The 15,864-nt window shown below is 44.5% G+C and overlaps 1 protein-coding gene across 1 annotated transcript in view; it reads left to right on the forward strand.

Annotated features, from left to right (window-relative positions):
* Nucleotides 1–5,527: 5,527 nt before the first annotated feature.
* Nucleotides 5,528–15,864, forward strand: part of DDX1 (DEAD-box helicase 1) — a 192,941-nt gene continuing 182,604 nt past the window's right edge. The window contains exon 1 of the mRNA XM_069235963.1: nucleotides 5,528–5,959. Within this exon, the coding sequence (XP_069092064.1) occupies nucleotides 5,944–5,959 (16 nt within the window). The 5' untranslated portion in view covers nucleotides 5,528–5,943. The remainder of the gene's footprint in view (nucleotides 5,960–15,864) is intronic.

Below are 15,864 nucleotides of genomic sequence, written 5' to 3' on the forward strand. Positions count from 1 at the left end.
ATTTGATCGCAAAAGATCCCGCCAGGAGTTCCAGGCAGTTGATATGCATGGTTAGTTCCTGCGGGGTCCAGCGTCCCCCGAACGATATGTCTCCGCAACGAGCCCCCCATCCCTGGCGACTGGCGTCTGATTCGATCACCAGATCCGGGGCTGCACCAAAAATGGCTCTGCCATTCCATGCCTCCATGTGGTCCAGCCACCAAAACAACTCCGTCCTTGCCTCTGGAGACAGGGAGATCAATTCGGAGTACGTGACCCCTCGGCGAAGGTGAAACGCTTTCAAGCGTTGCAGGGCTCTGTAGTGTAGGGGACCCGGAAAAATGGCCTGAATCGAGGAGGAAAGCAGGCCGATCACCCTGGCTAATTGACGTAACGAAATGTGGTCTCGTCGAAGGACTTTCCTCAGTTCCTTCTTTATCTTGGAGATCTTCGGCGTCGGGAGACTGAGAGACGCCGATCGGGAATCCACTAGAAACCCTAGAAAGACTAACGATTGAGTCGGAGTAAGTTGCGACTTCTGTTGGTTGATCACGAAACCAAGGTCCTGGAAAAGCGCAATAGTTGTGTTCAGATTGAACATCAACTGAGACTTGGACTGGTCCATCAAAAGGAGGTCGTCCAGATAAATTATGAGGCGAATGCCTAGCAATCTCAGTTTTCCCACTATTGGTTTGAGAAGTTTTGTGAAGCACCAAGGTGCCGATGACAGGCCGAAGGGGAGTGTGGTGAATTCGAACAACTGGCCGTTCCATATGAATTGCAGGAATCTGCGATGGGGCGGAAAAATGGGGACTGTGAGGTATGCGTCTTTGAGATCCAGACGAACCATCCAGTCTCCTTGTAAGAGGAGGTCGCGGAGCATGTGAATACCCTCCATCTTGAAATGTCTGTAAACCACCCATTCGTTGAATGCCCGAAGGTTGATAACGGGGCGAAACCCCTTGTCCTTCTTCTCCACCAAAAAGATGTTGCTCACGAAACCTGTGGGGTGAAAGGAAGTGAAGGAAATGGCTCCCTTGTGGAGAAGGGCCTGAACCTCTAATTCTATGAGGTCTGAGTCTTCTGCCGAAAATACGATGGGCGGAGGCAGTCTCTCCTGAAGTGGGGTACCCCAGAACTCTATCTGAAAACCTGAGACAGTTTGGAGAACCCATGCGTCGGAGGTAATGCGCCTCCAATTGTCCTTGAAAAACCTCAATCTCCCTCCAAAATTTTTTGGGGAAAAAGGGATAAGCCTCACCAGAGGGACCTCCAGGGGCGTTAGATGCTCCTCGCGTGTTTCTGGACCCTCTGCCTCTTCCCCTGCCTCTGTTGGGGAAGAAAGTTCCTTGTCTGCCGTCCCTCCAACCGTTGTTCCTGAAGGAACTGGGGCCTCGCTGGAAAGGACGGCCGGAAGAGCGACCCCTGCCTCGCCCGGCCCCGCCAAAAACCTTGTTGGGGAAGATCTTTTTAATGGAAGATTGCGCTTTATCCAAAGCCGAAAACGTAGCCACAAACTTCCCCAATTCTTTGACAAAAGGGTCGCCAAATAAATTGCCTTGGGCAACAGCCCCTGCCTCTGAGTTAGATAGTTCCCCCAATTTGGGGTCGATTTTGATTAATAAAGACCTGCGTCTTTCTGCAGAGATGGCACAGTTCGCGTTGCCCAGGAGACAAACAGCTCTCTGAGCCCATCCTGCGACGATGTCCGTCTGAAGGGGAGTGTTTGCTTGCCTGGCACGCTCCGCCAATTGAACAATCTGTGTGAGGGGACCAAGGACATCAAGAAGTTTATCTTGACATGCTCGCCAGGAGCGGTCAATCCCTTTTTTGGGATCCCTGGTATACTTTGCAAAAAACGTACACATTTTAGGGTCAATATCAGGTGTACAAGCGACCTTATCCGATAAAGACGGGCGTGGGCACTCCGCCCGTAGCCGGGCCCGCACCTCCTTGTCCAGAGGTTGCCTAATTTTGCTGCCGACATACTCAGCCACCTTGTGGTCTGGGCGCCACTCCGAGGAACGTGGATGGTAGATACCCTCCGGTTCAAACATATCGGAGTCAGAATCAGCGCGATCCGAAGGATCTGGTAAGGTAGCCCCAGGGCGCCAAGGGCGACCTGAGTCGTCATCCAAAGATGATGAGTCCTCATCTGAACCTCCCATGAAGCCTTTGGGGGATTCCAAATCAGGGTTCCATAGGTGGTGAAGCTTGTCACCCATCACCCCGGGCAAACAGCCCTCCCGGGAGGGTAAGCGCCTATGCGCGCGCGCACTCTTGGGATGGGAAAAAAAACTCGCCCTCCTCCAGGTGCCCCGCGTCGCGCTTGCGCAGTTTCCTGGGAGCCGAAAGGGTAGAGGAATCACCCTCCGCTCCCGTCACACCAAACATGCCCGTACCTCTGGACACCTGTTCAGTAAGTTTAGCTACACTATCCCTAAGAGGGGCCAAAGCGTGGGAAATAGCCTGTGAAAACAAAGTGTCCACCCCGGGGGGGAGGGTACGGCGAGAGGAACCCTCACCTGGGGACATGTTGGGAAAAGGCTCATGTTCTTGAGGGGAGTGCATAATGAGGACTGGACAGAGTGTACACCCAACAAAAAATATGATATATAGGGTAAAATCCCTACCCACTCTGTCACTGTAAGTGCAATAAAAATAATATCTTCCCTAATGGGGTAAACCTTACCCAAATGGGTGTCACGGGTAGGGACAAAACTGTACCGAAGGTACAAATGTGTAATTGAGGGCCAAAAAACCCTTAATTGTGAAAAGAAAACAAACGCGAGGCGCGAGCGCCGAGCGCTGAGAGCTACATGCTCTCCGAGAGAAAACAGCGTGCGCGCGCCCTCTAGTGGGCCCGACGTGTATTTAAACACGCCGGAGGGAGAAACACAAAAGAAACGCTTGAGCGGAACGTTCGTTCCGGCGAACGAAGACAGAAAATGCAATTAGCAGAGACGCGCCAAAGCAAACAAAAAAAAACCCGAACCGGAGGCAGAAAGGCACTTATCTGGCTCACAGCAGTGAAGAAAGAGGAAGTGTGACGCATTTCGGGATACTTATACCAACGTGAAGGAGCGCACCTCATTGGATACTCGTTACCATGGCGGCGGGCTCATGGAACTTGTAGTTTTTTTGTTCATGTTTTGTTTTACTTTGAACTTGCTGTTTAATTAAAAGTGAAGAAAGATCTGCATAATCCTCGCCTCCGGTCCTGTGATAGAATTGCATTTTCATACATCTGGTCCTTACTTCCTCGTATATCCTAATCATTACCATCTTAAAGAAAATCTTGCTACTCATTCCTCAAGCCTTTAGGCAACATTTGAATCAATTGCTGATTATAATCAGATTGGAATATTGTAATGCTTTGTTTGTGAGACTCCCCTCTAGCTGATCCATAGGTTACAATTCATCCGTAAGGCAGCTGCTAGACTAGTACTGAATATTTCTAAATACTATAGCATTTCTACACAGCCCAACAACTGCATTGGCTTCTCAATCATAAGAAATGCCTACATAAGGTATTCTGTTTTTGCCGTAGGTGGTGCACTCAACCTCTCATAAGAACTACGGGCCTGATTTATATGTTGGCAGAGAAGGACCTCTGTTGCAACCGAGCTCCCCCCTCACTAACACAGTGGTCCGCCTGCCCCATTTTGATGTTGGCAGACCTTACATTTGGCCACTGTGGTGATTACTCTGTCACCGCCATGGCCAAACTTCCCAGAAAGCCAGACGGTGTAAGGGCATTGGAGGATTGGCTATATGTTCAGGCACCTAATTAGGATGGGCGGACATGTACCTGTTTTTGTACTGTCCATCACAGCCAGGCAAACCGTGGAGGTGAGGGACAGAAAAAATAAATAATACTCCCCTTGTCATGAGAGATGACTTTCATGGCGAGGGTGGCATTGTCTTTTTTTATTTTAAAAAAGAAAATCAATTTCAGGATTTTCTTTTTGAAAATAAAAAAAGAAAACAGTTTGGTGATAGGCATCATCATGTTAACAGAGTCATGTACCACAAACAGAAATGCATTAAAAGGAACCACTGTGATGGTGGTTATAGCTAATGCTATCTAAATGAACGCCAGTTTGGCGGGGTTGCAACCTGGCTGGTTTTCTACCAGCACCACCCTATTACAAAAATAAGCAACATCATCTCTTGCTGGTATTTTTAGCCCTTATCTGTACATATTTTAAACAGCAAATAGAAATAGAAAGCACTTTTAAATGTGTTCAAATGCAGAAAAAGCAGAAAATTCATGTTACAAGTTAATTACATACAATTTTGTTTGAAGTCCTAATTAATATCACTCCAGGCCTTTGCAGGCTCTTAAAACAACAACAAATGGCTGGTATTTTTATCTTTGAAAGGTAGCAACCCTACTTGCAGGTGCAGAGATTCATTATTTAGTTCTCCACTGAACTCATAAATATAAACATTCACACAGAAACTAAAAACATTGTGATACATTTAGTTAATGTTTACTGTTGTAGCTTGGCTACTGAAACGAGAGAAAGAAAAAAATGCATAGCCTACAAGAGAACATTTCGACTTAGCATGAGTCACTTAACCTAAGGCCTACAGTAACTTCGGTCAATTTTAACGTCAAAATCACACTCTATGTTTATGTGTTTGCATGTGTGTTGCATCCAGGCCAGTAATCCTGATTCTGGTGGGATCCCCCAGATTTGTAAAACAAAAAAGGCTTTATTTTAGCTGTTTTCCGCCTGTAATTACCTCTGCTTAAGTAGAAGTCAAAGGGAAAATACATTTATCCGATTTCTTTTTCAAAACCTCCTACTTCCCTTGTCTAAAATGTTGCCAGGTAGTGTTGTAGATTAATGCAAGTGCTGTGCAAAGCGCAAAAGAGTGAGAAAAAAACTTCACAGCCATTATAAAGTGAGAGCAGAAAATACAAAGTATAAACTTGTCAAGTGTATTCTAGGGCTTTGTAAACAAAGGTAAATATAAATTGAACCGTCAGGTTTAAAAAGCATACAGAGGATTTTGCTCAAGCTTTTTTTTTTTTAAAGAAGTATCATCCACTGGCCTAACGGCCTGAACAAAATACAGACGAACTGCTCCGCTATTTTCCCTAATGCAGCTGGCCATATTTTCTATTCGTGAAATGTGCCTTCTCATCATGAAAATGTATTGTAATGGAAGAATGAAAATGCAGTGTTGTTTTTCAAATTGGTACTATTTCAACATTTTGAAATATGGTTGGTGTGAACCAAAAGAGAGAACAGAAAGGAACGGCGTGGTTGAACATCCATGTACAATATAAATGTTTTAGTTATTCAAACTGTATGGATATGTTATTTAAAGGAACATCCATTGTATTGAGCATTAATATCATGGTTATTACACTAGCAACATGGCGTCCACTGCTACACTACAGTCTTCGAGATCAATCAGGCTATCGCCCTATTCTTCTTCGTTGAAAAGCCGTGACAGAAGCGGCGCGCACGCCAGCACAAAATCATCTTCCGCCAATGAGCTCCTTTGTCGGCCATGTTAGAAATGGATGATTTATGTTTTTTTAACTGCAAGGTCCATTTCACTGATAAGGTACCCTTAAAAATACATTTTCCGAAATCTGAGACGAAGATTATTGTTGAAATAAACAGAAAGGTTGGGTTTCAGTTAGGAACAATAATTTTAAATAAATAATACATTCGTTGTAGTTAATACTTTATTTACCTCCGATGGCAGTAAAAAACTAAACATGCGCCACTATTAAATCGTGTAGTTTGAAAACTATAAAAAAATATATATCTTTTGCTCGATTTTATAGACCATTGTTCCCAGCAATCGACTACATTAGTTCTTCCAAGATGGCGGTAGAGATTGACTGCTGCCGGTGAGGTGGCGCTGAGGTAACTATCTATTTTACTCGTCGGTCCCGTCTCCAAACCAGCGTTTACGCTAAGAACCTATACCGAAAACATGGCGGCTTACGGAGGTAAGGGCCGGAGACCCAGTTTGGTGAAACGTGGCGAAGTGTCATTTACCATAATATCTGTTCGCGGCGTATGTGTGATTTTTTTTGTGCGCTGGGCAATTGGCTACTCCAGAAACTGACAAAAAACAGCCCATTATGTCATGGGACGTGTAATCGCCGCCTTTTGCGTGAAATGGTCGCGGTCCTTCTAAAAGTCGGCATGTTTCGTGGTGCGAACAAAGTTCGCTTTTATAAGACTTATCCATTAAGAGCCTATGGTATGCTATGCATAATCACTTGTAATGTGCGTTTGACTCTGTAGTTCAAAAATATCACACTATCATTGTGCGATGTATTAAGGTGATGATACGTTGTGCATACGTGATGCCGGAGTACCGAAAGGGATTTTTTTTTTCTCCAATTAGATCCACAATATTCGAGCGGTATATACCACTTTCAATATAGAAGTCTAATGGTTGTCAAAAGGCCATTGATGCCAAGTGCCACCATGTCGCGTGTGGCACTTCCAATCAGTGGTTGCTGTTCAATCAGCAATACTTTGCGTGCTGGGAATTTTACCCCCAAATCTTTTACAGGTGAAAGTTTAACAATGTATACCCGAAAGTAATGTGGTGTTGGCTAAAAAGCCATGGCTTTTTGCACGTGTGGCTACTTTGTAGCAATTATATTCTAAATTTCCAGAAACAGACGCACATATTTTTGGCTGCGCCTTATGTACCGCCTTCAGCAAATGCCATGCGCCTATCCAACACACATTTATTGATGCCTCCGGTGTCTTGATAGAGCTAGAAGGGCGACATAACTACACAAACCAAACCAAAGGCTGTAATTAAATTATCTACACTATTTTTGTTGCAGCATGCTTCGTGGACCAGCGTTCTGAATGTAATAACACTTTCCTGTATGCCTTTCTAAAGATAAAAATAGAAAATCACGTTCCTTAATATGTGCCACTGGATCTTACGTTTACTGTTGATTTGCTCGCTTATGTCACCTAATAAACGTCAAAGCAAGGTCTTACGAGTGACCCATAGAGACGTATCTAATTTCACCCAAAAGAGCATTTAAATAATTCCGTGTACAGATCTCTCCCTTCTTGGACATAAATATTGCTATGTCACACTTTTCCCCTAAAAAGCAGTTCAATGCCACTAAACCCAGTTTGAATGCTTTCCTTGAACTAGGAGAGTTCTCAAGTTGTACAATGTCAGCTGTGAATGACATTCAAACTGGGATGGCTCATCCGGTCCTCAATTTTACTTTACTTTCAGCTACTTGTAGTCTAATTTATTATGCCCAAGACAAAACTACAAGCGGCAAAATGCAAAGTAAGAAATGACTATAGACTATTTGCATTTGATATATTAAAACTTGACATGTTGCAGAAATTTAGTGACGTACACAACCCCTGTTGCACCAGGCCCTTTTTGCATAGTCATCCCCAATCTTTTTGTCTCCTTCCTCCTAATTTTTGTGACCAGTATCTGTTGGCTTTAGGACTCTGGGTACATTACCACTGCTAAACAGTGATAAAGTGCATATGCTCTCTGTGTAAATTGTACTGTTGATTGGTTTATCCATAATTGGCATATTTGATTTACTGGTAAATCCCTGGTAAAGTGCACCAGAGGTGCCAAGGGCCTGTAAATCAAATGCTACTAGTGGGCCTGCAGCACTGGTTGTGCCACACATATTAGTAGCCCTGTAAACATAGCTCAGACCTGCCACTGCAGTGTCTGTGAGTGCAGTTTTAAACTGCCAATTCTACTTGGCAAGTGTACCCACTTGCCAGGCCTAAACCTTCCCTTTTACTACATATCAGGCACCCCTAAGGTAGGCCCTAGGTAGCCCCAGGGGCAGGGTGCAGTCTATGTTTAATGTAGGGCATATAGTAGTGTGTTTTATATGCCATAACAGTGAAATACTGCCAAATTCGGTTTTCACTGTGCAAGGCCTATCTCTCTCATTGGTTAACAAGGGGGCTGCCTTTAAATACCTTTAAAGAGCAGATTTCCCTTGAGAGCAGAAACAAATGTGGAGTTCAGGGTCTCTGAACTCACAATTTAAAAATACATCTTATATTGAAGTTGTTTTATAAATTCTCTGTTTGGAAATGCCACTTTTTGAAAGTAGGCATTTTCTTGCTTAAACCATTCTGTGACTCTGCCTGTTTGTGAATTGATGTCTGGGTCAGTTTGACAGTTGGGCTGTTTTGCACCTCTCCAGACAGTGACACAAATGGGGCAGGGGTGTAGCCTTCATATCCTGATGAGCCAGCTGAGCTAGAAGGGAGGGGGAGTTGTCATTCACACCTGAAATGACTGTGCTTGCCCTCACACAATGCATTCTCTAACCCCCTGGTGTGTGTCTGGGGCCTGGCCTGGACAAGGAAGGATCTGTTAAACTCTTGAGACTTTGCTTTGAAGTTTGCCAATTTCAAAGGCAGAAAGGGGTATAAGAGGAAGACCCAAAACCCCAGACCTTTAGAATGTTTCTGCAATCAAGAGGAACCTCTGCCAAGGAGAAGAGCTGGAGGAGGATTACTGTCCCTTTGATGTGTTGCTTTGCTGGACTGGCCTGCAGTTGCTGCTTTTGTCTGAAAAGAGTGCAAAGGGTGAATTATGCTGTGTGTCCTGCTTGAGAAAGTTCTCCAAGGGCTTGGAATAGGGCTTGCCTCCTGTTGGAAGTCTCAGGGACACCAAAGACTTCGGATTCTTATATGTACAGCACTGGGAACTGTGTGTTTTGTGCTGTTCAAGAGGAGAAACCACTGGACGCCGCCAACGATGCCGCTGGCCTCCACTGTGACCTGCCAATGCCGCATGGAGTCGCTGACACTGGTGCCGCTGCTTGCACCATGGCCTGTGGACACCGCTTGTGAGGTACACAAAGCACTGTCCCGTCCCACACCGCAGACCCGGTCCACCGAAGCCAGCATCATCGACTCCAGTGTCGTCACCAGGCATCCTGCCTGCACCGTGGCCTGTGGACACCACTTGTGAGGGTCACGAACACTGTCCCGTCCTGCACCGCCAGCTTGGGCCTACCGACGACAGTACTTCAGCAACGACAACGTTGCTGCCTGCACCGTAACCAGGTGACACTGCCCTGCTTCACACCATGACCCTAGTCTCACCGACGCCGCTGGAGGTAGTCACTGAGCCGCTACCTGCACCGTGACCTGTGGGCACCACACGTTGCATCGTCCCGCTTCGTACCGCAGCCCTGACGCCATCAGCCTGGAGTTCGATCCGCAAGGCGTGTGACTTCAAGGGCCCGACGACTCTCGCACCAGCTCCGAAACTGACACGGAGATGCCGGTCTCCAGAGCTCACCGCGAGGATCATGACGCCTTACAATTCCAAAGGTACTGTTTGCGGGTGTTCCCAACACCGTAGCTGGCCCGCGATGCCGCAGCTGGCCTGAACTGTTGGTTTTGTGGATCACAAATCCGTGATAGCCCCAGGAAGAGCTATTGACTTCAAGGAAATGTATTTTTGAATAAGTCTTGCAAAATTCATATCTTTAACACCGTATGTTGGGTTTTTATCATTTTGGTCTTGTTTTACACAAATGAATATTGGCTATTTTTCTAAAACTGGTGTGGTGCCCTTTTGTAGTGTTTTCACTTATTACTGTGTGTTATGTGCAAATGCTTTACACATTGATTCTGAGATAAGCCGGACTGCTCGTGCAAGCTACCAGGGAGGTGAGCAGGGGTTATCTGAGCAGGTATCTCCCTTTTCCTGACTAGGTTTTTTTATTTTGAAAAACAGGTTGTCCTGGTGTGCTTCTTTTTTTTATTGCATTTAAAATTTAAAAGCATAGGGAGAGGGACAGAGATCAAATACACTATATACATAATAATTAGCAGACAGGCAATACCATCCTAAATTCATGAAGGAATTTTCCAACTATATAATAAACAATCTTATATCTCATTGAGGTACATAATATACAACACAGTAGTGCAACTGGGATTAGACAGAAGTGCAAATAGCTGTCTCAGATGATTAAAAACTGTTCACTTGAGTGATGAAACAGAATGATAGATTAACTCTAATCTTTGAGCCCTCCACAACATCCTCCTTAACATTGCATTAATTCTTGCCCAAGCACCAACACATTCCCAATTCCCCTAGTTCAGATTCTTTTTAGCCATCTAGTGATAGGAGACCAAGTCCGGGTCGCCCACCTCTGAGCCCTCCGCCACTTACATCCATACAATTTAATCTCCATATAATAAGATGATAGCGATCTAGACTTTCATCCACAAATGTAAGGGGGTCTGCTTTTAGCTAATCTGATGCTATACACATACGAGTCACTGATATTGCAATAAATACAAAATATGGTTCTCTATGGAAATCTCTGTGCCTGGTAAATCCGTAACAACCCCTAGTAACATCACTGCAGTAGTAATTTGCACCCATTTCCCTATGAACATGCCAGTAAAGGAGCCAATGTCTTTTAGAAAGAGAGGCAGAGTCGAGCATGCAAAGTATATGTGCAAGATTTCTGCTTGATCGGCTCCACGTCAATAACATTTACTAGAAGATCTCATACCTCATTTATACATTTTAGCCGGTGGTCAATAAAGGTAAACTATTGTTTTGTAAGGCTGGTTCTTTGGCCCCGCTGTGATCAATACCCTACTGCTAAGATCTAATGACTCAAGGAGCCGGTACCCCTTCAATCCTGAGTCTCCTTTTCCATTTAGAATTTTGGGACTCCAGATCACCGGGCCGTCCTTCTAATAACCAAGAATGGAGTCATCCCAATCCGTGCTCTTTTATCAACCGCATCGACTAGCAGGACCCAGTCAGGTGAAAATTGGGTCTGATTCAATTTATTAAGAAAGCTTTGAACCTAGAGAAATTTAAAGAGGTCTGTCCTAGCCAGTACATTTCTTGAAGATCACTAAAGGCAAGCATTTTGCCCTCCTCAAATAGATCCCCAAATAATGTAACACCCTTCTGTGCCCACCGTCATCCTTTTGCATCCTGAAACACCCCAGGTAGTGCTGGCGACCCCCAGAGAGGTGTATAATTACATTTGTGGAGCCCAATCTTCTTTAGACCTGTTGCCAAACCTTGCTTCACATGTAGAACCTTAAACTTTGTTTTCTTGTATTAACTGGATACAATATTTTTCAACAGCCAGCCCTTGGCATCCATACCTAGTATTAGCTCCTAGATTGATGGGGATTCTGCAGGTGCTAAGTTCACTGTTCTACCCATGACCATACACCCAAATGTTGAAGCACACAGGACTAATAATACAATGTAAGATTTGGGACAGCCCAGCCCTGCGGTCCTTGAGCAGTACCGTGAATTTAGAAGCCCTTCTTGGCTTTTTAAACTCACAGATATAGCTTTAGCATCCACTCTCAAATTTAGCTAACCAAATCTTACTAAATTCCAGAGGGATAGCTCTGAATAGCTACAGGAGCCTGGGTACGATTATCATTTTCAAGACGTTACACCTCCCTACCAGTGATAGAAGTAAGCAGTTGGTTCGCCTGAGTTCTTGCCCTACCTGACCTAAGAGAGGAGGCAAATTCAGGCTAACCAAGTGATTTATCTTTGAGATTCATACTCCCAGATACAGAGCTTCCTCTACTCGTCGAGAATCCTCAAGGCAGGTTCCCTTTGTGCTTATAATCTGCGTTTTTGCCACATTGAGTTTGTACCCAGAGTACATCCCAAAAGATTCTGCTTCTTTATCTCCCTTAAAACCTCTGAGGGCTTAGTAGTAATCACCTCCTATATCATCCACATAAGCAAGAACCTTATTTTTAACCAGATTCATCTCCACTGGGGAAATCCATGAGTTCCTTTCTAGCAGACTAATAAAGGAGTCAGTTTAGAGAGCAAAGAGTAGTAAAGAGCATGGGCACCATCGCCTCATTCCTCTTGTTATCGCTTTTTTTTTTTTTTTTACTCATATCCTGTAATTTGAAGTCTAGCACTTGTAGTTGGATATACTGCCCTATTAGCCTGAATAAAACCGGGTCCAAAACCCTGCCAATCGGGGACTGCCCATAGATAATTCCGTGAAACCCGATCATAGCTTTTTCCGCATCTCGCAGTATCAAACTCATTTCTGTCTTAGTGGCTTCGGAAATATCAAATAGTGTAATTGCCCTCCGAACATGGTCTACCGTACCCTATGAAGGATCAAAACCATGTTGTTGTGAAACTAAAGATGAGATAACTCTGCCTGAGCGATTGACCAATACTTTGTAGTACATTTTAGCATCACAGTTGATTAATGAAATTGGTCTGTAAGACCCTGGGTTTAAAGGGGGGGGGCTTCTCCCAAGAGAAGAGGGATCTCCCCCCACCTGAGCTCTTAAAGTTGCAAGCAGATCTTCTTTTTTTTTATCTCCTGAAAAAAGGTTTTATAAAATTCCAAGGTTAAATTATCAGGGCCTGCAGCTTTTACCTACAGATAAAGAGTTGATAGCTTTTTAAATTTAATCCGCCTAGATTACTGCCTCAAGGGCATCCCGATTCCCTTGGGTAAGTCGATTTTTTTTTATCAATTTCCTTTAGCAGGTGCTTGTACTCCTGGTGAGAAATGACACCAGCATCTGAATACAGCTCTTGATAGCTAAGTTTTTTAGGGACTACTATTTCAGCAGGTGATCCCAATGCATGCCCATTAGATTCCTGTATCACCTCTATCCCCTTTTCATTCTCCCTCTGCCTAATATGTAATGACAATAAACGTTCTACATTTTCCCCAAAGTTGTAACATTCTGTTTGATACCTTAAAAATATAGCAGCTGTTCCTTTCCAAAAAACCAAAATATTTTTGCTCTCAGAACTGCTACAAACTGTTGGATTTCCGTACTATCCAGTTTCCCAGCTGCTAACTTTGTTTGCTGCTCTTCTGCCAGTGACAGAGCAGCATAGAGAGCCCGGATCTCCTTATGTTTCTCCTTTTGCTGAAATAGGGAGTAGCTCAGTGTTTTCCCCCAATAGCCGCTCCCAGGGCATCCCAAATCACCCAGTCTGTAGCTGTGCCCCTATTAATGTCCAAGAATGCCCCATCCAATCACACAAATGTGCTATATACTCGACGTCAAAGAGCAATTTTTTTTTTGAAAGTCCAGTTAGTACATGGTCTCATAAAACCAATGACCAGAACTTCCAATACTAATTGATTGTGGTTTGATAGGGCCCTAGGAAATCTCTTGACTATTGCCTGATGACAAAGTGCATTGGAGACAAAAAAAATAATCTAAGTGCACCAATTTATTGTGTAGGCTAGAAAAAAAAGTGCATTTCGGGTCAGGGGCCATATGATTATCCCAGATGCCCATGCCCTTGAACCAGTCATTGAAGTGCCCTTAGCACTAGTGGTTTATTATCAGTCTATACTTGAACCCCTGCTAAATCTTTCTCGATCTCTAAATGTGTGTTGAAATCCCCACATAAAATAAGGGAGCTGGCCAAGAGGCTTATTCAACGTTTCAAAAATTAAGGACATCAGCTTCGTCCAAATTGAACCCATATACCAAACATAGTGTAAATCTTCGTTCCCTGGTATAGCACTCCAAGATGACCCTCCTACCCCCTTTATCCGTGGCACTCTGGAACAATGAGCAGTTAGCCTGTCTAGCAAGAACAGTTACTCCCCTTGATGTTGAGCCTTGACAGGTGCAAGCAAGAAGTTAGAACCACAGGTCCGCAAAAAGAGTTCTCTTACCCTAGGGAATATGCGTTTCTTGGATGTGTATGATATTTGGTTTCATCATCCTTAAACCTAATGACGTCCACTGCCTCTTGGCTTTGTCATTCAAACCACAAATATTAATCGTGCAAATACAGATATTGCTACCCATCATTATAGATAATGTTAAAAAAGCCAGAATGCCCCTTCAGAGCCAAGCAGGGCCCATGAAGCCAATTTCTTTTCCAGTTGCTAAAGAACCAGCAAGACTACACCTCAATACCAGCTGTTGGTCCTCACACTATCAACCCATTGCCTTTGCCTATTATACCAACAAACATGTAGTCAGACATCCCCCAGCACCCCACCATTCACCCCCCAACCAACCCCTTGCAGACAGTAGGACCAGCCAGGTTCATCGATGGTGATGTACCCACCTTTCCATGTCTGACGAAAGAGAAAAAAAACACAGAGAACCTTGCCACTCCCTCTTCCCCTCGCCTCCCCCCCTCCCAAAGAAAGACCAGGAAGCTCCCAAAGACATTAGCAAAAAAAAAAAAAAAAAACTCTGAAAGAAAAGGGAGGAAGAAAACAACCCAAACCACACTTCATAAACATTATCATTGTCATTAGAGCTATTTCGTCCTAATCCCCCCCAACCATCTCTGCAATCTGCCTTAAGCCATATATCCCTTATGGGCTGCCAGATTTCAAACCATCCAAAAAATCCTTTGCAGTGGCTTCTAAGGTGAAAAACACACACTCTACCATAAACAACAACTTTTAACTTGGCCAAGGCCTGTACAAATGCCTGAGCTGCTTTGTCCTGAAATGGTTGTGTCAGATTTTTTAAACGCCATTGCCTCTCAACAGTGGTATGAAAGAAGTAAGGGCGGAAAAAAAAAGAATATCCCTCGTGAACATGCTTCTTGTCTGGACCGGCGAGCTCTTAATAGAACAAAAATCCTAGAAAAAGCAAGATTGCTTGTGGTTTGCCTGTATCCTGTAAATGTCACTGGTGCTGTTTGAATGGAAACTATCCACTTCCATCTCCCCGGTTCCACTGAGCCAATTCATGAAGAGTATTTCGAAATAAGTCTATAATAAATGTACACGTAAGTGCTCCTACAGCCCTTTCATGGTACTCTAAATACCCTCAGATTATTGTGCTGCATCCTATTCTCAATTTCTTCCAGCTTCCAATGAACATCCATCATTTGAGCTTCAACGGCCTCATTCTTCTTGGTTTGTGCTGTAAACTTGCTCTCCAGTGTAGCTACTCTGCTGTCCCCCTTGGCCACTCTTTGAGAAAATGCGGCACTAGTCCTTGCAACCCTATGGATTGCCCCTTGAAGTTCCGTATTGACTACCTGGGCTTTACAACTATCTGCCCCGGTTTCCTCTCGATATGCCATGATCCCATGATAGATCGCTTCCAATGTAGCTCTGTCAGGCTGCCTGGGTGGCTTCAACCCCTTAATATCTGACAGGTTACCTTCGAGGGGAGTGTTGTCTGAATAGTCCTGTCTCCAACCATCACCTGCCTGAACTATGTCGGTACTTTGCAGTTGGCGTTGCAACTTCTTTTTCTTGACTGTGTGAGATACAACTGTTTCCGTGCCCACATTCTCTGAGACCAAAATCTCTCCCTTGTCAGACATATTACTCAAGCTCCCCATAACCCCCGAGGAGCGAACTTCCTCAACAGACCCTGTATCTCTATCTGACCAGTCCGATTGGTCTGAAAGGGGAAAATACTCCCCAGCTTCAGAGTTGCCTTGAGGAGGAGGTTGAGAGTAAGCAGTGACCCCTGCTGTTGTCCCTTGCCCAGATTATCAGCCAGGCCCTGTAGAGACCCTATACTACTCTTCTGTCCACCTACAGTGGCCACCTGGGTCTCTTGATTCTCTGGATTCCTTGAGTTACACATATTGCCATGACCTGTCTCGGCTAATCCCCCATTAGCCTCAGTGCTGTAAAAGTTCTTTATATCCCTATAAAAGCATCTATCAGGAGTGCCAGAAGGTTCTGTATCTGCTTCGATATCACCAAGGATAATGTCAACAGTACTTAGAGTTAAAACAATATTATGCCGCAGTGTCTGAGGAGTATTGACCGGGTCCTAAGCTGTCCACGTCTCTTCAGCCAGGGACTCTGACCCTAGCACATTCAGGGCACCCTTAACCAAAGTACCATCCTTACTATCCTTAGCGACTGCACTAATC

Source organism: Pleurodeles waltl, chromosome 5 (assembly GCF_031143425.1).
Source record: "Pleurodeles waltl isolate 20211129_DDA chromosome 5, aPleWal1.hap1.20221129, whole genome shotgun sequence".
Classification (NCBI taxonomy): Eukaryota; Metazoa; Chordata; class Amphibia; order Caudata; family Salamandridae; genus Pleurodeles; species Pleurodeles waltl.